General features: G+C 39.0%; 1 protein-coding gene across 1 annotated transcript in view; it reads right to left on the bottom strand.

The window, feature by feature from the left end:
• Positions 1–309: 309 nt before the first annotated feature.
• FMN1 (formin 1) overlaps positions 310–26,557 on the bottom strand; it is a 109,681-nt gene continuing 83,433 nt past the window's right edge. The window contains exons 14-17 of the mRNA XM_083449758.1: positions 17,820–17,871; positions 14,718–14,867; positions 3,945–4,029; positions 310–2,264 (exon numbers count right to left, since the gene is read on the bottom strand). Of these exons, the coding sequence (XP_083305884.1) occupies positions 2,220–2,264; positions 3,945–4,029; positions 14,718–14,867; positions 17,820–17,871 (332 nt within the window). The 3' untranslated portion in view covers positions 310–2,219. The remainder of the gene's footprint in view (positions 2,265–3,944; positions 4,030–14,717; positions 14,868–17,819; positions 17,872–26,557) is intronic.

Here is a 26,557-nt window from a genome sequence, read left to right as displayed (position 1 = left end):
CATGGGTAAATTTCACTCATTTATTTTCTGAAAAAATTGATAATACTTGCCAGTGGTAGTTGTGCCTTCATACTGCTAGCATGTGGCTTTTATGTTCTGCCAGTAGCATTAAAGATCTCAAGTCTTTTTTGAGTATTGACATTACACTGCTTGTGAAAGAATACGTCAATTAAGATCAATGTCAGTTGAATTAATTGTAGTGTGGCTGCTGCTAAGTTTTAAATTGTGGGTTACATCAAAATGCCCTTACATTTCAACTGCATAGCTCCATTATAACACACACACACACACACGCACACTTGATCAGGATTTTGTAATAATAATAATAATAATTTATTTATACCCCGCCCATCTGGCTGGGTTTGATCATCATTGTCTGACTACTGTTGCCCTACTCTTTGGCTTTTCTAGACTGTATTGCTACTTTGGTCTGTATTTCTAAAGATGCTGTAATTTTCCTGTTCCTGTACTTCATACAAACACTTTCATTTTTTTTAAGAATTATGTTTCCTTCAGCATAGGAAATTGTAGGGCTATAAATGATAAATGTTTACATTAAGAGGGAAAAGATAAGTTCATTAACTGCATTCTAATGTCTCAATATTTAGGATACTAACTAAATTTCAATGACATTTAGATACCAATAGGAGACATAATATGTGCTGTCTGAGAACCTTGCCCTTGAATTGTGTAAGATAAATAGCATGTTTCATATTAAATCTTTCAAATAGGTTGTTCATACAGTTCTTCTTATAATAAGAAATTAAAAGTTATTTTTTAAGATAGATGATTGATTCAGTTGTGGCACTTTGCCTAGGCCTATTACGAAATATGATTCTCCTGCATTTGTCCTGTAGGTGACAAAGTTTCCCTTTCTTCCACACTCTTTTCTTAATTTAATTTACCAGACTCCCTTATCATACTTTATTACAAGTGTCCTCTAGGACGCAGAACCCCTGTTCATCTCCTTCTTGGTACACTCTTTAGTTGTTGTGGCAACCATTTGTTAGCCTGTGTTTAAGTATTTATGATATACAGCATTTTATTTTACATAATTTTTCCATTGCAAGGACTGCTCTTTAATTTTAAGGGTATGATTCTGTAAGTTCTCTCAACTACAGACTAAAGGGGAGAGATCCTGACATACCTGACAGAGATTCTAAATGGCACTTCACATGAGTCACTTACAGTACCTCAATGGGAGAGCAATGAGGTATTTCTATTCAAAGTCTATGGAGCAGAGTGTATGAATAATGTATGTTCAAGAGCGCACATATGACTGTAAATGATCTTTCTCTCACACACATGCACGTATGTACGGGGAAATGTAAACATGTTCTAAAATCAGTTTCACCAAAATGCTGACTATAAAAGAATATAGGCTTTGGTATAGATTAATGATAAATGCGTGTTCTACAGCTAGAAGACCAACTATAAATAAAGCATTATTGAATATTGCTAATCTGACCTCATTTTGATACAGAAAGTATTCATTTTGCCATCAGACAAATGAAGAATATAGTATGAACAAAACACCAAACGTTAATGAATGCAGCAGTTACATTATCTATGCCTTATTCAAGTATATATATATACCTTATTCATATATATATATATATATATATATATATATATATATATGAGATTTCTTTCTCCACATGTGCAAAAACAGTATTTCTACTTCCATGGCATTGATTGGGGTTCCTATAAAAATAATCGTAATAAAATACAGAATACATTTGATACACTTAACTTCCACCATTTGCAAGAAGGTAAAGTTAATCCTTTGGATACCATCAAAATCCTTTTAAACAGACATTGACTTAGTAAATATTACGATCTACCAGCACATGAGCCATCCTGCAGAGCTGGCATAAAAGCTATTTAATTCACTGTCTAAAACCCTGCTTTTGCTGTCTTTTACATTAGTGCATTTTGCATAGAGTACTTCAAACAACTTTTAAGAAAAGAACTGCATTTAAGCCACATAAGGAAGAGTTACATAGAACTCTTCATAATTCCCATGTAAACAAACTTCTTATTGTTCCCTCTTCTGCACAAGCCAAGGGATTCAGAAGTCTTTTGAGGATTGTCTGAGGAAGAGAACAGCAAAGCAGAACTTCCTAACATCTAAAATAAGGTGCTCTCTAGGGAATGGCCAGGGGGAAGCATCATGCAAGGTATTAAGTCACACTGCGATTATGTTCATGTGTCTTCTTTCAGTTGGTGGTCGCACTGGCTTCCTTCTGACGTAGCCTCTCTTTCTGTTGTTTAAGAAAAAAAAGGAACTTTATTATCATTCTTCTTTTTAATTTTCCATCTGTTCTCAAATTGCACAGAGTATGTGGTCTAGTAGACTTGAAGAATGGAGCAGTCCAAAACCAAAGTAGACATAAGCTTTTTCTTTTCTGAAAATTAATTCCTGAAGTGCCAAGCCAAGACAATGGCAAGCTTTATACAAGCAGTTTGCATCTAAGTCACACCCAGAGTAGACACACTGAAATACAGTGGTACCTCAGGTTACAGGCGCTTCAGGTTACAGACTCCGCTAACCCAGAAATAGTAACTTGGGTTAAGAACTTTGCTTCAGGATGAGAACAGAAATCGAGCGGTGGCAGTGGGAGGCCCCATTAGCTAAAGCAGTACCTCAGGTTAAGAACAGTTTCAGGTTAAGAATGGACCTCCAGAATGAATTAAGTTCTTAACCCGAGGTACCACTGTAAATGAATGCAAAGGAGTCATGACAAACTTATTGATTTCAGTGTATCTACTCTGAGTATGACTGACCTGGATACGAACTTAGCCTCTCATATCATCCTAAATATATGCCTAATGTGTTCTGAAATGCCTTTCCAGTTAACATTAGCTAATACTGCACTGCCACAAAATATTAGTAATGTGAATGCAAACAAGAATATTTGGGGAGGAATTAATGTCTCTAGTTACAGAAGTAGATTTTTTAAAAAAGAGAAATGTACTGGAGCTGATTTTAGCAAGGGCATCCCTTTCCCACAAAGTGGGACAATACTGTAGTGATTTCTCATTGCACATACAGAGAGGTCCCTTAATAAAAGAGGAAACTGTAATAAACCATGATTGTGTGGGGAACCTTGGGTACATACAAGTTGTGGGCTAAAGCCAGTATAGACCAGATAAATTGGCCCACACTCTTCCTTAAGCCAAACTGATAAATGACCATCTGCCCTCCAGGATCACCCCTTTATACCAGACTGTACCAATAATAAATGGCACAAGCATGATTTAAGCACAGTTGGTTGGTGTGTTTTTTTCAAATATTGCTGCTAAATTGGATCCACCTTAATTTGGCAAGCCAGCACTGGTTGCATCCAAATATGGCAAAAGAATTTTCCATTTGTCTGTGCACAAAAAGAAGAGACAACAGCCTATACTGGAGAAAACCCAGGAAGCCAGGCCCGTTCCTAGATAAACAGGGTGACAAATGTAGGAAAAGGCTGAAAATAATGCCCTATTGGCTGCCATTTCAATCTGCTCTCCCCTCTCACCCCCTTCAGAAATGTGATGGATTTTTTGGAGCACACATTGTAAAAGCAGCCCTTGAGATTATTCAGAGTACAGAATGCAGCAGGAAAGAAGGACACCAGTAGGTCAGAGACAAGTGACAAAACCGAGACAGCTCCTGAGGACTGATTTTTTTCCATGCAGACTAGTTTTCCTGGCAAAGGTCTGTGCATGGACATATTGAATTTAGAATTGCAAAGGCTTTTGAATTGACTCCCAGCCACTGCTTCAATCCCTCCAAAAATATTACTTGAATATATGTACTTTGGGATTGGAAAGGACATGATAGTAAATTGCATTTGAATGGACTAAAACGTGCATCCTATTTTAAAAGAATGGACTAAAACGTGGATCCTATTTTAAAAGCAAACTAGAAGACAAACCATTCCAAAAACACATCATACCAGGCTGGCAGTAGGGTTGATTTTCTTTGTTTCCACTTTCTTTTCTGCAGTTAACTTGTTCACTGTTTGTTGAGCCACTTTGAGCCTGAAACAAAATACACACAACAAATCTTACTGCATCCAAAGAAATGGTACCTATCTAGCATATGCAAGCTGCTTTCAGGAGCGCTTAGTTGTTGAATATGAATAAGGCTGTGTAAACATGATACCTTTATAGCATATTCAAAGCATATTTCCGTTCTCAAAGTATCCTGGGAACTGTAGCTTGTCAAAGGTGCTGCGAACTGTAGCTCTGTGAGGGGAAAATTGCAGTTGCCAGGATTAAGGAGGCAGGGAGAGGGGGAAAATGTGCTTTGAGTGTGTTTAAACGGTATCATGTGCTTACAAAGCAAGAGTGCAAACAAACAAGACAGTATCAAGCCTGAAAGGTTGAAAGGGAATGGTACTCCCCTCTCTGCAAGGCTGGAGAAGATGTTAAGAGCAGAGGCTACAACTATTGGAGGTGGCACAGCACAATGGGCTGAAAGAGAAAAGCATCATGGCGCCAATAGCAGCATTTCTGCTTGCTTCTCTTTCTATGGACCCAGCTTGGGATGTTTCCTGATCATTGTGTTGTCTGGAAACAAGCTTTCATATACATCTGTGATTTATGAAGTTTACATGTTGTTTTCCTGTCCTCTGAAGGGTGTAGTAATATGAGAAAGCTTATTCCTTTAACAGAACTTTGTATTTCTACAATTTTCACTGGTTAATATGCTTTATTATCTTACGCACACTACCTAAAGACTATTTTTTTTTAAAAAAAACTACACTGCTTGTCAAAATGGTGCCCATACAGCTGTTCAGTGTTTGTGACTTCATTATTCTTGCTTAAGGAAAGAGTCACATTACTTTCCAGAGGTCTTATTTCAAACCATACGTACACAGTGTGCTGATAAGAGATACAGAAATGTACTCCCCGTTAATTAAGCATTCAGTGATTAAATCTCAAAGGCTTAACATACTATTGTATGTGACTAATGTTGGTCAGATTTCTTCTCCCTTCATACTTAGTACAAACATAAAACCTCTACAAGTTACAAGGATTATAAATCTTCCCATGAACTGCTCTTCATTTTTGCATAACGTTCTTAATCTTTAAAATGCATTGACAAATTACGTCCCTGGGTGATATGGCGCTGCAAGACCCAAACAAAAGAATCATGGTTGGCTTTCATTTAAAAAGTTCAATGAATATGTAGCTTATATAGCCTTTAATTAATCTACTAACTGTTAGAAGCGTAAGTCCGGCTCACACATAATGCTACACCATGTGTCCTTCCAGATGTTGCTAGACTACAATTCCCATAATCTGTGACAATTGGCCATGCTGACTGGAGCTGAAATTCAACATCTGGAGAGTCATAGGTTCCCTATCTGCACAAGGAGAAAGCAGCTGCCATAAACCTCAGGCTCCTGTACTTCCCCATGTCTCCTCATCCCACAAGTCCAGGAAAAGGATTTCTGGCACAATTTAGTTTCACTTCCTACTTGGGTTATCATTACATAGGAAGCAGGGATCATGGCTTCAAACAAACTTTAGCCAGTTTCTAAACAGGTCAATTTCAGACCATGCGTTATGAAGCTGACTTGTTAAACCACAGTCTCTGATTCATAGGAACAAGTCGGGGTTTGCAGAAAGTGAATTTGTGCTCTCCTTAATTGTTGTTTTTACTAGAAACTGAGAATCCTGTGGCCCACCACTGCTCTTTGCATCTTCAAGAGCATAAACTCAGGATCTCATAACAGTGAAATCATAACTAAACATAACTATGAATCAGGATCAGCCCAAGATTGTCCTAGTCCAGCACCCTTTGAAAGAATCCTCGCAATCAGGGAGCACTAGGTAGCCAACTGGAGACTGGCCAATGGTTCACCAAAGTCTATTTTTTGCCTGGCCTCAGCATCAGGAAGCAATCTTGTCAAGCTGGAATACTGCTCCAATATAAGTTAATAGAATATGGAGAAAACTACAGTTCTGGATCCAATACAAAAATCAAAATCAAGCAGATAAGGCTACTTCTTCACATGAGTTTTTAAAAATCTTGACTGGTGCCAGTGTTTGGATATTGCGACCACTTTCCTGTATTATAACTTGGGCTAAAGTAAGGTTTTTACTTCTATTTTCCATGTGTATGTGAAACTTTAGGGACAGCTTCATATTTATTCCCTCAATACATTCAAGAACTTTATGCTAAACATTTTAGCATTTCCATGAATGAATGGCCTTATATTCTTTTTGTAAACAATTTCAAAAACTGAACAGAATGGTTAGAACAGGACTCAAGGCACTATAGTGCCATTGAAAATAACATGGCCATAATAAACCATAGTGTTCTGTTTATCATTTTGGTTGCAGATACTTTACAAACAGATGTTTTATGGGTATATGCCGAGTGTTAAAAAAATTCTCAATATCATATAAACATAACTGAGGTTACTTTGTGAATAATTTTGCATTTATCAAAAATAGAGTTGTGAGTTTCTTTGGTAACTCCACTGCTTTAGATTTAACCGGCTTTAATACTTTGGTGTCATCTGTTCAGCATAACATGCGAACTACATTTTTTGTGGTGAGAACTGATACTAACTAGAGTTTGCAGCCTATTTAATCCACAGAGCAACATCCCCTCTTAATTCATATAATTAACTTTTTTGAACTTTTAGGAAGGGACTGTAACACTACTGCGTTGCATTGATCTGTGAGTGATGCAGCCAGGACCCACTTTCCGTTCAAGACAACAATTCCCATTAATATTTTTTGCATCTTCAGTTAAAATGGAGGGGGAGGGAGGCAACGAATATTAAGGAATGCAGTTAGTTTAAACCATGAAATCTGACCATATGTAAGGGGAATCCGTTCAAAAGAAGATTTAGGATCACTCATCATGGTGCAAAGAAGGTCAAAATAGGCAAAAGAATTGAGAAGAAAGGTTGCTGGTGTCGGCAATAATATTAACACACTTTTACAACTGTTGTGTATTGCCATGCCGTGTGGAAAACCACAACTTAAGGCAACAGAAAAAGTAGAGTTCTGTATTTGAAAAAACCCCTTAAACCACCTGATTATTTGCTTCAGAAAAAAAAAAGAACAAAACACACAGCAATTGAGTTTGGGGTAAGAAGTTAAATTAACTTCAAAAGTCCCTACCAAATTCTGTTGTGAGGGATCACATTTTCAAACCTATATATCTTCAGATTAAATGCAAGAACCAGAGCTATTTTGAAAAAAAATAATTATACAAATGGACTATAGAAGTTCAAATGAGCCTTTTTTTTAAAAAGTACCTTTGCGTCTATAAAGTAAAAGAATAATTTTCACCTTTACAAGAACATACATAGTTGTGCCAAGGGTTAGGAAGAAAAAACACTGCTTACTTAACCCTGTGGCCTCTTCTCATTCTCAACATAGAGGGAGGAAAGAATAGGAATTAAGCCATGAAGCGATCTGATACCCAGAGACTGATTATTAGCCACAGACGGCTTCCTTGCTGGCGCAGCAACCAGTAGACTGGACCTTAAGTCAACAAGTGCTATTAAGTGCTTGTTGGCACTATACACTATCATCACCATATTAAATTCCAACTTGATGATCTGTATTTATGGGATATGTAAAGGATGCTGGGGTATACTTTGCAGTATGTTATTGAATAGGGTTATTAGCTTGTTGAGGCTGTTGTGTTTTTCAATAGATACAAGCTGTAACTGACAATGTTCTGTTCTGTAGCAAGCTCAATGGTTGTTTTTAAACTGAAGCTTGGAATGTATATTACTTTTTTGTGGAGGGTACTTTTTTTTGGCTTTATGTCAGGTCCACATATAATGCCAAACTACGACATGGCACAATAGAAATGAGCTTGTGTGTGCCTCCCTCTCCTTGTCTGCTCTTCTTAATTACTTACTTCCTGGTTGACTGCATACCAAGTTTGCCATTTCATACCTTACATCAGCATGGCATGTTTGGCACTTGCCCTCAAAACCATGATTTCAGGCTGCAAACTACAGAGTTTCCCCACAAATCAGAAAGCAGCTAATTAAGTGGAGTTTCAGCAAAGGCTCAGTCACGTAATGTGAGACATGAAAACTGACATCTATTGTATGAAAATCCATTGTGACTTATCTGAATTTGTGAGACATGTGAAGAATACCAACCATATATTTATTTTTAAAAGCACCAATATCATTCTGTACATGTTTCTGTAGATAAGACCACACATCCCCACCCCTGCTGCTCCATGGTTTCAGGAGGGAGGTGAACAGATTTTTCAGAGACTACAGTACTAACAATGGCCTTTTTCGTATGTATGTGACTACAACAGCTAGAATGCTATATGCACAGAAATGGAAAGAAGAGAAGGTTCAAACAAAGGAGGAATGGCTTTTAAAAGCAATAGACTATGCGGAAATGGCAAAGCTGACAGCAGTATTAAAAGATCGAAACAATGAACCTTTTTTTAAAAAAAGAATGGAGGCCATTTTGGACTACAGTAGTACCTCGGAACGGACGTGGGTGGCGCTGTGGGTAAAACCTCAGCGCCTAGGACTTGCTGATTGCATGGTCGGCGGTTCGAATCCCCGCGGCGGGGTGCGCTCCCGTCGTTCGGTCCCAGCGCCTGCCAACCTAGCAGTTCGAAAGCACCTCTGGGTGCAAGTAGATAAATAGGGACTGCTTACCAGCGGGAAGGTAAACGGCGTTCCGTGTGCTGCGCTGGCTTGCCAGATGCAGCTTGTCATGCTAGCCACGTGACCCGGAAGTGTCTGCGGACAGCGCGGCTCCCGGCCTCTAGAGTGAGATGAGCGCACAACCCTAGAGTCTGTCAAGAGTGGCCCGTACGGGCAGGGGTACCTTTACCTTTACCTAGTACCTCGGAAGTCAAATGGAATCCATTCCGGAAGTCCGTTCTACTTCCAAAACATTCGGAAACCAAGGCTTGGCTTCCGATTGGCGGCAGAAAGTTCCTGCAGCCAATTGGAAGCTGTGGAAGCCCCGTCGGATGTTTGGGTTCCAAAGAACGTTTGCAAACTGGAACAATCATTTCCAGGTTGGCGGTGTTCGGGAGCCAAAACGTTCGACTTGCAAGGCGTTCGCGAACCAAGGTACGACTGCATTTGAAAAAGCACTACAGTCAAATGAAATCACGGGCAAGATTTGAGAAAGGAACAATGGAAGAAAAATGATAAAGTAATTGTATTAGAGGGGTTTCCATAGCAGATAAGTTTGATATATAACACGGTAGAAAAGGGTTTGAAGAAAAACACTGTGGAAATGTGGGTGGGAAGTCAATGCATGAAACAATGTAACTATTTAATTTGAAGTCAATTTGTAAAAAAAATGGAAATTTGATAAAAATTAAATGATATAAAAAGTACTAACCATGGCCTGTGAGTGGATGCTCCCACAGATGGAAGGCAGGGAAACATTCTCTCACCCCTTTACAGTCCCCAGTAATTCCCCAAAAGTGCCCTTCAGAAAAGTGTTGGAGATGGTACAATGGGTTCCAGGGGAAATGAGTGTAAATTCTTTCCCACCACTTCTACCATCGGGAGCCTGCACTGGATTAAAGGCTCTTCTGTGAATGAAAGGAGCCTTTCCACTTGCAGAAGGGCAAGTCTAGATTCAAGTCTTTGTAACTGTAAGTGGCTTTCCAAAAGACTATCTATGCAAATGTCCAATATACTGCATTTTCACAACTGGGAAAATGCAATACTCCTATAACAGCGGTGCCTAGTTAAAGGAGAGCGGCTGCATCATCCACAATAGATGAATATACTTTTATTATATAAGAAATCTGATGAAGCAGAAAGGCCCTCAACACTCCAATGGCTGGTTTTTTTATATCCATACTCAAATCAGGACTGACTAAAAGTCACTACAGATTAAAAATAAGCCCATGAAAGTGACCGTGTAAATTGACCCTAAAACGGTGTCACATCCCTGTGGTATTGAGAATACCGCATGGTACTGAGAGTAAGATAATACTTTTCAGCTACTTCATTTAAAATTTTCACCCAGCTGAGCAAAACAGCCATACCAAATTTATGACTGTTGGGTACACGTAATATATTTCTGCTGTATCCTTTTCATGTAATATTCATGTACTATTTATGTTCCTGAGGTAATCCAGGAATTTCATCTTCACTGCCTTTTGATTTAAGTAGTAAGTATGTTTGCTAGTTATATATAATGTTTGTACCTTTGAGTACCCTCAGATTCCTGTATGCTATGCAGATTGTGTCTTGGGGCGAAAATCAGCTATATTACACAGGCAGCTAATTTATTTTCATGGTAGGTTAAGTGTAGGGCAGCATGGTTAAAGTGTTTCCTCTTCTAAAATGTCTGATAAAAATCTAATTAGATTTCTACACTTTTCTTACATTAAAAGTCAAGTAGTTTTCAGACAAAACAAACCCTTGCAGCCTAGTCCATTGCTTGGTTAAAGAGACCATTAACTTGTTCTTTCTTAGTCTGCTAAGAGATGTTGCACTGTCCTTTGAATAACCTCAAAATACTCTAGTAGAACGAATAGTGACAATAATGTTTGATGTCTTACTATGTCTTAATTTGTTGGAAGGTACCTAGAGTGGCTGGGGCAACCCAGTCAGATGGGCACCATCATCATCTCATAATTGACAAGTTGGCAAAATAGGATCATTTTGTTGCTAGATGGGCATCCTGTATAAAATTTTGCAAACTTGCCTCTGTTCACATTTGTGTTTTAAAACGTTGTAAAGAAAGGAACAAAAACCATCACCTATTTGAATCATCAGGTACAGTGGTACCTTGGTTCTCAAACGTAAATCCGTTCCGGAAGTCTTTTCGACTTCCTAAACGTTTGAAAACCAAGGCGCAGCTCAGACACCCAGGAAACAACAGCCAACAACCACATCGGATGTTCACCTTCCAAAAAACATTCAAAAACTGGAACACTTACTTCTGGGTTTTTGGCATTCAGGAGCCGAAATGTTCGAGTACCAAGGCATTCAAGAACCAAGGTATTTAACCTTTCTTAATCTAATTGAATGAAACCATTTTTGTGTCTCTTTATTTGACATGTAAACTCTTGTTTATGAAAATGTGCACTGCAAAAAAAATTACTATGTTAAACTGAAGGATTCACTGTAATTCCTTCTGGTTGGCCACTGTGACAACAGGAGGCTGGATTAGCTTGGAAGTTGACATGCCCCTTTCCTATGTGTAGAGGGGGCCTTTGTTTTTTGGCACAGGGCGTTCAAACATGCAAACCTTCCTTCTTCTCTCTGAGGAATTTTAAATGCTGCAATCCAAGAACTATTTACAGCCTGAGTGTATAAACTGGCTCCTTTTCTATTTTGCTGAGGTTATGAAAAAAATATGATTACACTAAAATACACCTTAGGAAAATAATTGTTTTTCAAGACATAATGGTTATTTCTCAGTTCTCTAAATGTGTTTCTTCCTGGAAAATATGGTTGGCGAACTGTCACTCATACTTTGTAAAATAACAACCTCTAAAGGGTCATGGTTTTCTAAGCCATTTGAATGTGATAAAGAAACAACTCATCTGTCATTCAAACTTATATACTTGACATCAGTTACTCATTGTCTTCATGAATCATCTACAACTTGAACTGAGAATAAACCGAAACCTTTAAAGGCTAAAAGTAATCTAATGAGGTCATTAGTAAATAAACACAAGCCCCACCAAAGTATATGAATAAAATTCATGGTGTTAAGAAGGAAAAACCAAACCATTCATTCTCATGACAAAATATATGCAAGTCTTATCCTGCTACTCCAGAAGGCTAATCCAGACTCAAAACAGCATATCCAAAATCACATATTTTACTCTGAATTTATTAATATGGAATTCATCACTCCCTCTAGACTCACTGTCTTTCACTTCTTAAGAGTCTGGCCTGTTTAAAACTAATTTTGGTTATATACTTTACAAGACTTGGAGAACTGCTCCACAGTCAGAAGCAGTACCCACCAGTGGAAACTGCAAGAGGGGAGAGTGCTCTTATGATGGGAAACATCTGACCACTGTGAGAACAGGATGTTGGACTAGAAGGGTCATTGGCCTAATCCAGCAAACTTTTTATTATATTCTTAGGTACTCCTGATATTTGAGGAAGTGATAGCATCACATCCACAGTAGAGTTGTCTCTGCAGATCCTGTTCATATTGTATCAGCTTTCCCGGTAACAGCAGGTGGAGTCCATTCCTTCCACATTCCGAAATTCCAGCTTTTCTCACTGGCTGCAGTTTTCCATTTCAGTGTTGGGTGAGAAAAGTGAAACGAAATCCAAATATTTCTTCTCCTTGCACTCTCTCTTGTGCAAGGGGAAGCATGAGAATTGATGCAGAACCTCCCTGTTACACGATGCAAAGACTCTTCTACAAATGTTTGCAGCAGCCCTCCGTTATGCTTGATTCTTTACTTCACCCAACATTTGGAGGAGATACACTGAGCAACACTGTCCCCTAGCAAACATGTTCCTTGAAATGGCAAGCAAAATTCACTTGCTCATAAGTAGATCTGCTCAAGTAACAAATTGCAAAAATTTCTAAAATGACCAATTTCACTTTAGAAGTATCTCCCCCTCCGCAGCATTTTCCCTCTTAGCAGCGAAACTGATTATTCTAGAAGACTGCTGCTTGTGACAAAGGAATCAGCAGATCTATGTGTATAACTAGCACGACAATTTACTGAATTATCTCTATTTGCATCTAATTTAAAATTGCATGCTAAAGGATATTTAAGCTTCTAATGTTGAGCCTGATTAACACTGCTGTTTCATACAGAAGGCCAACTAACTGATAAATGATTCAGATTCCAGAGTAACAATTATTTCTTTATATTCTTAGTACACAAAATAAGAGACCTCAAGATATAAAAAGTATCAAGTTTATGATTTCTGTTTGTATGTATTAGGACTTGAAGATGTGCAAAATATCTGTTTGGCTGCATCCTGCTTCGCATTTTTCGTGCAATCACCCACTGATATTCACCCTAAGGGGCATGGTTCACACTAGGCCTACAGAAACTGTGACTTGCCAAGCCTTAGTATGTGATGGATGGACTACATTTGTCTTGGTGAGTCACAAATTCTGCAGCCATCTTGTGATCTTTTACTGTTTACACACCACTTTCCTCCCCAATCAAAGGCTTGCACCTATTTAAAAGACTGCATGCTTCTGAATGATTGCTCTGGACTCCATCTTTATCACTGAGTGCTCACTGGAAGGACAGATCCTGAAGCTGAGGTTTCAATACTTTGGCCACCTCATGGGAAGAGAAGACTCCCTGATGCTGGGAAAGATGGAGGGCACAAGGAGAGGGGGACGACAGAGGATGAGATGGTTGGATAGTGTTCTCGAAGCTACAAACATGAGTCTGACCAAACTGCGGGAGGCAGTGGAAGACAGGAGGGCCTGGAGTGCTCTGGTCCATGTGGTCATGAAGGGTTGGAGACAACTAAACGACTAAACAACAACAGAGCTTGTTAATTTTATCTGCTCATTCATTTTAAACTGGCCTCTTCAAAATTCAACCACAAACTCCAACAAATTTGTTGGGAAGCACTGATGTGACTGATCATATTCAACATTTAAAAAGATAGAAAGGAACAAACAAAAAATAATGAGTCTGTGCTTGTCCAGAAGAGGGAAAGGTGCGCATTAGAACAGGACAAGAAGGACCTGCAACAAGATGTTGCAGCATGGAGTGTTTCTGCTAAGGATAACAGATGCCCTTTCCTACGATACTCCATTGGATTCTTCCCACCCTCCCCTACAGTTTTCCATTACCTGTCCTACAGTCAGTCAATGAGCATGCACGATCCCCATGGGACTGTTTTGGGAATTCTCCCCCACTTAGCTTAAAGTTTTACTTCTAAATGATTTTGTGAGGTTCCCACAATGTTAATGCTACCTTGCTACACAAGGAGAGGCACTCATGGAGATTTGTATTTCCTATTAGTGTACATGAAAAAAAAATACAATAAGAGTGCTGGACTAAGAACACCTATTGGGCAATTCCCTTAATTATTTTACAATAGAATGCCATAACAGAGCAATTGCATACAGTAAAAAAAGGGGGGAAAGTATATTAAAGAAAGTGCTCATTTTTCTTTTAATTTTTTAAAAAACAAATCTCAAGAGGTGAAACCTTTTATTTTAAAAAAAGGTTTTAACTAAACCTAATAAAATCACAAGACAGTGGGAGATGCTGCGGCACGGAGTTTGATGTCCACAGCAGGATACCAAGAAGCGGTGCTGTAAATTCAGTGTGGGACTTCAACGCTGTGCTAAGTGTGGCCTGAATCTCATAGGCTACCCTTTGATGCAAGTGTAGTATATTAACTGGAAAAAGCATTCACTTTTATTTGTCTGTCCTGTCTGCAACAGCAATATCGCCTCATTTAGAGCGGTCCAACACAAAAATGCAAAGAGAAGCAATCTGTTACAAATTAGCACAGCTCCCCTTTCATTTTACTAGCTAGTAATTGGAAGGGGTTAAGAAAGTGTAATTTATCAGATTATATGTGTTTATCTTTTTGTGGGGACAGCATCCCTTTGGTGAATTTTCCTAGGCACCCTGAGGGAATAATCTTTCCTTGATGTCCATTTGATCTGAAAGAAAACAATGACGCCTGTGAAATATGGGAGTATAATTTGTTGAGTTTAAAAAGGACCAGTTTCCCAGACTTCTAAAAAAAAAAATTGTATTAATGGCTTTATTAGAACCTTACCTTTCTTTGGAAATGTTTTTGCTCTCTCGTTTCCAAATGGCCTTAAAGTCGCTGCAGAACTCATACCACACCGTGAAAACGTAGTTTGGCGTGGTCTCCTTCTCGCCAGACTTTGGTTTTATCCCGAAGTATCCCACCAATTCTTCAAAGCTACAGTGTTGGGCAGGGGAGGGGAAAATTGTCAGCACATAAACCTAAGGTGGAAGTTCAGTTTCCCTCAGGGCAGATTTCTGACTCAGTAGCCTAGGCTGGCAATTAACATAAATCTGCTGTAATCTGGAAACTGTACCAGCAATGGATCCACCCTGCACTTCTGAATTAAATAATAACAATGGTGCTGTTTTGGTGGGTGTGTACATTAAGCCACAATATGAATGAATATGAGCACGGAGACATTTAAGAAAGTGTCTGATTTTGAAACAACAGTTATTTACCAGAATCCTATTGACTTATCTGGAAGCCCCCAAAGTCCTAGATCTGAGGTACCATACCTATTTTTGTGCCTGGGGCATATCTGGAAATTTAAGGAACTGTTGTGGGCACCACAAAATACCCATTTCGTGGAAGAAAAACTGGTGATGCTCAGTAAAACCTTCCAAGCAACAGGCTAAACTTCTCCTGCTTCCCCTCCCCCCAAAACACAAAAATACAAAAACCCAAACAAAACGCAGGCCACAGCTCCTGCCCCCAAATAAACAAGCAAACAACAAAAGCCAAAAAGTTCACTTAAAAAAATAAAAGATTCTGAAGGAGAAAGTGGTGGGCTTCTCCAAGGATGAATACCTGCAGACACCATAGACTAGACTGAGATACTGTACAGAATTCACTTCCGAAACAGATTTGGTTTGCTTAGCTCCTTTCCTCCTCCAATTTTGTTGTCACATTAAGGCATTTATATTTCAATTGGCATTCGCAGCTGTGCAACTGCTTAATGGTTGCATTTTATGATCTATTTATGTCTTATTTTTAATTACATTCTTATGCTGACTCTATTGCTACTGTTAATTGTGTTTTCCATGTTTATTTCTAGGAATCTAGGAATTTTGTTTTATTTTTATTATGGTGCCATTTTATCCTGGAAATTTGTTCTATTTTTAAGCAGTCTTTCCAAGTCACTTGGAATATTTTTTGAGGAAAACTACTAACTGCTTTATATATAAAACAGTTAAATTTCCCTTCTAGGGGCACCTAAGTTTAGAACTCTATTCTTACTTCAGAGCCTGCGGTGTCCAGACTATGAGATGAGCCTGGCTCCATGCATTAACTAACTTCAACTTCTGTGGGGTGAAGAAAACTAATTAACTAACTAACAAAAAACCCCAACCCCTTCAGCCTTTTTAAGGGCTCATTCATACTAAGTTTCCTTCACACTTTCTAGGCACAGGTTTGTGCTTTACCAGTCCATGTCCGAGCACTTTTTTTTTTGCGCTGCCATTTTGCCCACAAAAGACCTGCTGTTTAATGCTCTCATCAATCTGTGAAAAACCCAAATTGCCATTTGCTCCAATTCAGCGTTAAAGAGCAGGTTTTCCTGGGGAAAGTGGCAGATACGGACTAGGAAAGTGTGGACCTATGCCTGAAAAACACGAGGAAAAGGTAAGTGTGGATGAGCCCAGAATTACAGCCTATATTTATTAAAAGCAATGTCAACATCACAGCAGTTGATATCCAATGAAAGTCTGCAGGTATAATAACCTGAAAATGATTTATTTTCTCAGGATCTTGGTAAACTGACGACAGCAGCAATGAACAACAGGTGTTATTGCTAATACTTTAAGATTTACCTGGTCCATATTATAGGCTGAAGTACTATTGAAATACATTAGAAAGAGTCTTCTACTGTTAAACTTGTTTTGCAACAAACTTGTATTAGAATATTAAAATGTATATTAATATCTATACGCCTGAAATCTAAACATACAAATCAGTGAAGAGAGGAACAGATGTTTCAACGACGACAACAAAAAGCATTTGTTGCATCAGCTGGGATTCGATGTATCAACTGGGCTTTGGTGTAAACAACAACCTGTACCTACACAGCAAATCCCTTTTGAAGCTAATGACAATTGTAGTTAAACGGTATATAAATTGTTAAGCGTGTGGTAAAATTGTTCCTAGACCGCACCACTTCAGATTACAGGTCTGCATTAAAAAAGCAGAAATTCTCCCTTCACAAAAGCCAAGATGCTGAGATGAAATGTTCTAAGTCTGCTGCTATGGCTAAGGAACTGCTCTATGGAGCTTGCAGTTTGAGTTTGAATTCCTCTCTTGGAGGAAGGAACACAGCTCAGTCACAGGGTGTTACATGCAAAAGGTCCCTAGTACAGCAGAGTGAGGCCCCTGGCTGCAAAACTGGAGGGCTGTTGCCAATGGCTCAGTTTGGAAGGAACGCTGAGTCAAATCATTCCTCACCGTGAATATGCAAGTGTAGTGAATGCCACATGCAGGCATGCAGACTTATGGAGAAATTGCAGCCGCTTTGCTTCTTCAGTTCTGCTGCAGCCACACTACTATGTCCCAAGCCATGACTCAGCAAGCCGAGCTCAGTATGTTGCCTAAACCCAGACTAGTGGTTTGTCTCTTTCCAACAAACTTACCTCAAAGCAGCAGCAGCAAAACTGGTGGAGGAGCAAAACCTTTCCAGTCTCCTGTCTTGGGAGTCAACCCCCTGGTGCATTCATGCTAAACCATAGTTTGCTTTAGTGCTATATGTGAACTATGTGTAGACGTTTGAGCCACACAGACCAATGACCTCACTTAATCTAAGGCAGCTTCTTATATTACCAAGTCTCTGCTTTTTCTGTGCATGTGATTATTTTAATCAATCATTCAACACCCCTCACCAAAACCTGGAGTCTGCAGTAGAACACTCTAGGAACAGTTTTTACCACATAATGAACTGTTTTGTCTAGAAAGCTTCCATTTCAGACAGCTTGTTCCCTAAAGTCCAAGACAAGCTATATGAAAATGTTGGAAGTATGAGCATGTGTTTAAAAATAAGGACTCTGGTGCATTTGATGATTTTTTCACTTATTCAAATATATTTAAAGATGAAGTAGGACCTTTCATAACGCAACGCGTTAAAGAAGCTGTAATACTCACCACTTCTGCACATTCTCCAAATGGCTCTCCACTGTCTTATGTTCTTCTACAGCTACAAATAAACAACATGTTTGTTATTTAAGAAAGCGGAATATGTATCTGCATTTTAAAGTATTTTTTTTTTATGTATTTCACATTTCTCGTACTAAGAGTGAGCTATTTCAAGCATTATAGTGTATTCTTGTAGACATTGTAGGGAGTAGTGCTGAAGCTTTCCATCCTGAACATGTGCAAGGATTGTGGAGCCCAGTGTAGTGGGGATAAAAGAAGTATTTCTACAAATATCACGTGGGCTTTAAACTTAATTGGATGTACATGCACAGCTTTCAAGCTGGGTATTACTTGATAGAAAGAAGCTTTCCAGGGTGTCTTTCATCAGAGAACTATTCTGGTTGTGTTGCAAAAGCATCACATTTATAGTGAGGACATGCATAATTGTCCATTTTCCTGCTTTCCGTTTAGCTCTTGCATGCTGAAGCAAACCAAGACAGGTACCTTGTTGCAAGCTCATCATGGCTTCCTAATGTGTGGGTTGAATGCTTGTCTCACACTTGTTTCTATACATGATGTGAACACGAAGGACATGTAAGTATTAAAAAATGTGGCATGGAGTCACCCTTGCATATCTGCTATTGTTCCTAGAATCACAGAATCATAGAGTTGGAAGGTATACCAAAGGATCAAGTCCAACCCCCTGCAATGCAGGAATCTCAACTATCTAACATCTAGAGGATCCATTCATTACAGGCGCTCTCCTCCCTCACCCTTTAAACCACAGATTTCCTTTTATTCAGAACTTTTGGTGTTCTCGGTTAATACGTATAGGCCCTCAATTTAGGATCTTAGAAGTTTTCCGCATCTTTGGAAACGAAGTCATTTATTTTCCACTGTCAGCATAATGCAGGCTCTTATAAAAAGGGCAAGATTAAAGTTCCCAATGGAATTTCAAGATGCTGCTCTTCTCATTCTAGGAAGGACAAATGTATGAAGACATCACCAGAGATCTTTCCCCAGGAATCAGAGGTAACCTATAAAGATTCATCGGCTCCTGACAAGGGACATAAGCCATCTCTCCAGACAGTCTGGCATCCGACCAAGAGAGAAAGTTGTGCTGTCTGATCCATTCTTGACAAAAACGCATGTTCTGGGAAATCTCTTCTGGAACTCCAACACAACATAGCCTCTGGAGTAGAGAGGCATATATCATGTAATAACTGGATTTCAGTAAGCATTTCTTTTGCATTGAATATGCCATTAATACCACTCATCTAAATAAAGGCCAGCTGGATCTGGTCAATGGCCCATCCGGTCCGGCATCCTGTTCTCACAGTGGTCAACCAGATTCCTGTGGGAAGCAGGGCCTGAGTGCAACAGCACTCTCCCCTTCTTTGGTACCCAGTAACTGGTTTTCAGAAGCATATAGCTTCTGGCAGGGGCAGCAGTACATAACCATCACTGTTGGTAGCCACTGATAATCTCATCCACCATGACTTTGTCTAATCCTCTTTCGAAGCCACTCAATTCCACAGTTTAACTATGTTCTGGTGGTTAAACTATGTGCCAGCTGTCTTGAACCTTCCAATATTCAGTTTCAATGGATGTCCTTGTTTGTACTATGTACTATGTTTGTACTATGAAAGACAAACAAAAATGTTTCTCTGTCCACCTTCCTCATACTATGCAAAATTTTATACACCTCTATCATATCTTCTCTCACTCGCCTTTTCTTTAAACTAAAAAGCCCCAAATGTTGCAAAGGTGCAAGCTACTTCCCAAAGTAGGTTTTCTTTATTTAATGATTGACAATTATGTAGGCGATAGACAAAGTGAAATGAATTTGACCAGATTGTGAATTAATTCAAACCCATTTTTTAAAAAATCACATAGAAAACTTGCTTTATGTGAGGAACTCTGTTCCCATTCATACGCAGGACTAGAGCCAAAAAAACTGGCTCTAGCTAGACAATTATTGAGTACAAATTCCATAAAAGACAGACATGTTAATTTGCTGTGGCAAAAACTACACAAAGATTGGTGGCACCTTTCAGACTGATGGTGGGCATTTTCACATCTCACTGAAATAAATCTCTGAGCTTCCATTCATTTTAATGGATCTAAATAGCACTTTTTGAAAAGTAAAGTGGGTTAAGGAAGCTCCAACACCAGATCACCTCATCCAAATCAGGCAGGGAGACTATTTGAGCAGTGGGTTGCCTAGCACATTAATGGTATCTCTGCTCTGTCTCATTAGGTGCATACACTCAAAATTAAAAAGGTGAAGGACCCCTGATAGTTAAGTCCAGTTGCAAACGACTCTGGGCTTGCGGTGCTCATCTCACTTTACTGGCCGAGGGAGCCGACATTTGTCCGCAGACACTTTTTCTGGTTCATGTGGCCAGCATGACTAAGTCGCTTCTGGCAAAACCAGAGCAGCGCAAAGAAATGCCGTTTACCTTCCCACCGGAGCAGTACCTATTTATGTACTTGCACTTTGACGTGCTTTCAAACTGCTAGGTTGGCAGGAGCTGGGACCAAGCAATGGGAACTCACCCTGTTGCGGGGATTTGAACCGCCCACCTTCCGATCGGCAAGCCCTAGGCTCAGTGGTATATAGACCACACAAAATTAAGTGATTGCTAAACTGGACAGGAAAATAAAAATCACACAAACTACTGCAACTTTACCTCCCTGCCCACCAGAATCACTTAGATTTGCCAGCTGCTGCATCAGGAAACCAAGTGCACAAAATGTGGACCAATTTACAATTCTAGTCCTATCCAGCCAGATCTCCAATATGTGACAGGTCAGCTTATGTATACAAGGCCAAATTCTGGATGACCAAGTCCTTGACAGGTACTTGCCCGATATGTAGAACGATTAATATTACACCCCCCCCCGAATCATGAAACTGACCCTTCCTGGTTACAGTGGTACCTCTGGTTACGTATGTAATTCGCTCTGGAGGTCCGTTCTTAACCTGAAACTGTTCTTAACCTGAAACATCACTTTGGCTAATGGGGCCTCCTGCTGCTGCCGTGCTGCCGGAGCACGATTTCTGTTTTAATCCTGAAGCAAAGTTCTTAACCCGAGGTACTATTTCTGGGTTAGCAGAGTCTGTAACCTGAAGCGTCTGTAACCTGAAGCGTATGTAACCCGAGGTACCACTGTATTTGATTATTTTAAAACTCTCTGTGTTAATTGCTTATGATCAATTAATGAAATGTCTATTTTTGTTCCCAAGTCCCGTTCCTTCCAGCATGGGGGAATTACACTGGTGTGGCCCAGCTGTACCAGGAATTGGCTGGCTAAATCAGAGAACTGCTCAATCCTAACTTGCTCATCCTTGCTCATCTTGGGTTTGGATTGCTCCCTTAAGATATAGAAGAAACCTGCGGCAGTATACAAATTTAATTAATTAACAACAACAGCAACATTTTTAAGGGGCAGTGTTTAACAAATCTTAAAAATGCCAGGTTTTATATGCGCAATACTGTAACCTAACCTGTTTTCAAACCAGTGTTGCTTTGATGTTTAAGAAGTGTATATATGTAAGTATAGTGTATACATATTTGTGCATGTGGGTGTGCAAAGGGTAAGATACGACCCATCCCTAAACTGGAGGGATTTTGGAAGTCTTAACATTTTTCAAGTCCACGGTACATGAAATCTTGAGTATTCACATGCAAAAACACTGATTATATTTATGCATTCAGCCCACAGAACAAATTCAACTGTTTATTATCAGAAGTAACACAAGGAAACTAAGAAAATATGCTCTGTTTAAAATAGGATAATGTTGCCTATATATTTGTCAAAATAATGTTGAAGTTTAGTTTACTAGGTATTATGGCAGTGAGGCCAGCTAAGCCAGATATTAGATATTCATTTTTCTTTGGTATCTTTCAATATAAACGACAATCTTCTCCCCCTAGAAATTTGCTTTTGAAAGACAGATTGTTTTACTTAAAGAAAACCTCTGCTTAGAAGATGAAAGATGATATTTTAAATTTTGTTTTTAATTAATATATTCTTTAGCAACACTTCACTAAAATATACTGGTGCTAACAGAATACCCTGCACGCCTCTAAATTTAGATTATGCTGAAAGTAATGTTTTTCTAACTGGAAACTGCAAAAATCTAATTTTGCAAAAATATTCCCATGCAAGTAGGTTAAAATGACGTTAATCTATCATTCCTTTTCCAGCTGGGATTACAGATAATAACTTTTAAAACACGTTCTTATTAAACATAACAGAAATGTATGCTAGTATTACAAACAGAATGTCATTGATTCATACTTCTGAGATTGCTAAGCATACCCAAACAGTTTAAAAAACTTGAAAATTAGTTTTAATCCCTTTTAAACTCAGTAAATTTAAACTAATCTATTCTGCAGGCAGATTTCACATATAAAATCTTCTAGCAAGTATTAGAGAAAAAACATAAAGATCAGCACATTCTTAGTACGGGGTAATATGTTCAAAATTATGATAAATGATGGTCCATAAGAATAGGAAACAGGTCTTCTCTAAAACATGAGACTGTTATAAATACCCAGCTAACAAGTAAATTGGTTTATATATCCAGCCTGATTTGTAAAGAATGGGTCATTGTATGTGTGTGTGTGTGAGTGTGTGAGAAAGAGAGAGAGAGAATGCATAGGGGCAGAATGAAACTAATTTTAGGAAAAAACATATGAAAGTGAAGGCTTGAAATGTTTTAGAAGAGAAAAACCACAGCATTACCTCCTCCTGTGGGATGCTAACAATGATTTATGAAGCTGAGGTTATTTCTTCACATTGAGCTTTGTAAAGATTGGTTTCACATGATCAGGTAAAAATATAGGCATGCAAGATGTGCAGCAGACTCACAGATCAGAACATATGCAAAACTATGTTTTCCTAAAACAGTTAAAAGGTGGAAAGGATATAAAAAAAGCAAGGGCCTTCATTTTCATTTATTTTCCCTCCCTCATTAGGACATTCTCCTTTTATGAAGTTAAGCCACTTCTGGTGGTCAGGAGCAGAGGCTCATTGTAAATGCACAGCAGGACAGTGGCAAAGCAGAGATTAATTCTTCATAGATTTATATAGACTTTTTCCCACTGTTAATTGCTTTGTACCATTTCAAAGGTGCTTATGTTGCCTTTTTTATTGTTGGTTACTGACTTTATTCTGGCATATGGTGGTTGGCGCCAAGTCAGAAAATGAGCATTTTATACCAGAATGAAAACTGGATATTTGACAGTTTCTGAAAGAGACCATGGAGCAAAGAAGTTGTGCGACAAGATTTATAGCATATTTTATATGGAGCACATCTGTTTCTTTGCTCATTTAAATGTATATTTCAATCACAGTGAATAGATTAAAGGCACAAATGGATATGTGTGTGAGTGTGCGTTAGGAAAAATAAAGAACTGCAGTGCTCAGTTTTTTTATCCAAGTGTTGCTTGGAAGAAAGTGAAAATTTCAATAGCTTTTTTGCTTAGAGAGTCAGAAAGCAATATCTGAGAATATTCAATGTTAGAAATGGTTTCAGTGGCTTTAATATCCATAAAGGTGCTGGCCAGATTGTGAATTGCAGCTTAATATACAAAACCAGGCCACAAGCAAATGATCCTGAATAATGTTAAAAATGAAATGAACATGTGAGTCTATTTCTATTCTTTTCCTTCAGAATTTACACTTTTAAAGCTGCGTGCATTGATGCTGAACTAGAGAAAGGGCTTGGTTAGACCCGGGGTCAAAACTGTGCTGAACAGGGTTGCTGTTTTTTAGTTCAGAATATAGCCATGTCTGAAACATCATAACTAGATTGAAACTACCTGCCCAAAGAGTTAAATGAATTATGTAAGCCTCTTTACACTTGTTTCTCCCAGTAGGACTTTCTTAGACATCTCATTTCACACTTTGGCCAACAATATAACCAAATGCAAATAAGGTACTGATAGTATGTCCATGTTTAACTTGTATGGAATTCATAATTGGTAGTAAAATCAAGTAATATTTACTATGTGTGGATCTGTGTATTCCCTCAATAACAAGGCAAATTAGGGTGATTGAGGGCACACCCTCATGTTCCCAAGTCAGAGCATACCATTAACAAGGCATGTCGAAGTGGATCAGAAGACGTCTACATGATTTCCACGTCTAGGAAAGTTATTGGAAGACTCTAGGCCAAACCAGGCCACTGAGGGTAAAGGTAAAGGGACCCCTGACCATTAGGCCCAGTCGTGGCCAACTCTGGGGTTGCGGCACTCATCTCGCTTTATTGGCCAAGGGAGCCGGTGTACAGCTTCCAGGTCATGTGGCCAGCATGACTAAGCCGCTTCTGGCGAACCAGAGCAGTGCACAGAAACGCTGTTTACCTTCCCGCCAGAGCAGTACCTATTTATCTACTTGCACTTTAACGTGCTTTTGAACTGCTAGGTGGGCTGGAGCTGGGGCCTAGCAACTGGAGCTCACCCCATCACAGGGATTCGAACCGCGACCTTCTGATCGGCAAGTCCTAGGCTCTGTGGTCTAATCCACAGTGCCACCCACGTTCCTCCACTGAGGGTACTACTTGTCTAATGAAATTGTCATCCTAGAGACAAAACAGGGATGTTGAGGGACAAATGTCTATAGAAATTGGATTTGGCAATTTAGTGACCTTGAAGAGATAGGGACAACCTTGGCTCTCCACACCCCCTGACTCTATTCTCAAACAGTTTTCTAGTGAAAGCTAGTTGCTGACTAAGGCCTCAGGATCTCATTTACCTTTTCTGTATCTTCATGAAGAATGTAGGCTGAATATTCACGAAGGATTTATATCCAGTCACCTGATCCCTGTTCACGAACCAGCCTTCCTAATCTGGACTAACAAATGCACTCATGGACATATGATGGTGACGTAGCAGACTAAATGGTGCTTGGGCTGAAAGAAGGCAGATCGCCACATATTCAAAAATCATGTATAGGAGTCATTGCAGGGATATTAGGACACAGGGCAATTGTTAGACCAGTGTGAAATAGTCATTCCTTCCCACTAAACCATACTCTTAGGCAGTACTTCAGAATTTTAAACATGCAAAATCTGAAAATGAGTTTGTATAAGACTACTGCATTTGAAATGAATAACCACATCAATGAATAAGGGCTATAAAGAAGTTAATCCATTATGGCTTGAATGCTATACATCTGTGTCTATGGACATGAATAATTCTGATGTGGTCTGGGATAACTTCTATTATCAAAATAATAGTTAAGGACAACAACTGTCAAACCAGGTGGTTTAAATGAGTTAACCTGTACTAATTTGATCCCTTTATGTACAACATAACTGTGAAGAAGTAACTGTAATGGTGTTAGGACAGCTTTCTTTTCATTAGATTGCAAAATTTCAATTAACAGTAGCATTTGCTACTTCACAAGGTGAGGTCCATTTCATATCCAGATCTGTGTACACTGAGTCTCTTTCTACAACTGCACACAACAATTCCATGGGCAAATAAACATTCCTGTTGAAAAGAGAATCTCAGTATTATCTCCTTGTAAGATTCAGTTTTGCTGTTGAGAGCAGACAGTCATATCCTATCCCTGGCACTACTAACATTTTTCCAGTCGCCTGCAGCTGTTGCAATTCATGGCCATGGAAAGAAAGGGGAAACATGCCTGAGCATGAGGCAATGAAAATCAGGATCACAATAAATGTTTAGCAACAAATGGAATTTGAAAAACATGGAAATTATGGTTATTCAAACACTGTTTCACTAAAAACATATGCCATAGACGGAAAAATTGATGAACTATGAAGCATATTTCTGATTGTTTTAAATTACTATTCCATTATGGTTTTACCACTAATTAAAAATATCCACTAATTAAAAATAGTAATGTGGCATATCATGCTTTGGCTATCAACCATCCAGGAGTTTCTTCCCAGATCAGTCCTTTATGAGTAAGAGCAGCTGGCCTCACATATGCAAACATGTTCTGCCTCTTCTGTAACAAAGAATAGAAAGCCCTAACATGGAGGTTATGTGTGAATGTTACGTATGCAACAGCAGACCAAACGTACAAAGAATAGGCGAGTAAGTAGAAGGAATGCTTAAAGAAAAGTACTATTAGACTATTATGGGATACTTCATTTAGGGCTGGTGCAGGGGAGAGTTAAGAATTCTTTTCCTTACTCAGGTTGTCAAAAGTAATAGTTGATTTTTCCAGTAATTATCATTTCTCGACCTTTATGGAGATGATTTTTTAAAAATGTACTTTTGCTCTTAAAAAAAAAAAAAACCTGCACACCAGCAGATCCAACAAAATAGCAAGATTTTCTGCCTCATGCACAGCCTGTGCAAATGAAGCACTTCCAATCCCTTAACAATAGCCAAAGTACTGGGAATACTGGTAGGTGGTCTGCATAAGCTTTTACTAGGTAAGATATTTAGCCTTATTACTACAGAGAAGGTATCCTGCTCGCAGGAAGACAGACACTTAAACAACAATCAGTAAAGCTGTAAACTCCTGCACTAGGGGAAGGGAACACACAGCCTTTAAGGGAGGCGTGACCAACATGGTGCTCTCCAGATCCTGCTGCACTACAGTTCCCATAATCCCTAACCGCTGGTCTGGTTGACTGGGGCAAATGGGAGCTGGAATCCCACAGCCTCTGGAAGGTACATTTGCTACTTTTGCTTCAGGAACTGGAGGTGCAGAGCTGAAAACTTTGAATACTTGTTTTAAGTCTAGCAACAATC

The sequence above is a fragment of the Podarcis tiliguerta genome (assembly GCF_965153285.1).
Source record: "Podarcis tiliguerta genome assembly, chromosome: 1".
NCBI lineage: Eukaryota > Metazoa > Chordata > Lepidosauria > Squamata > Lacertidae > Podarcis > Podarcis tiliguerta.
Note: the sequence above shows the minus strand (reverse complement) of the source record. Positions and strands in the feature narration are given on the sequence as shown.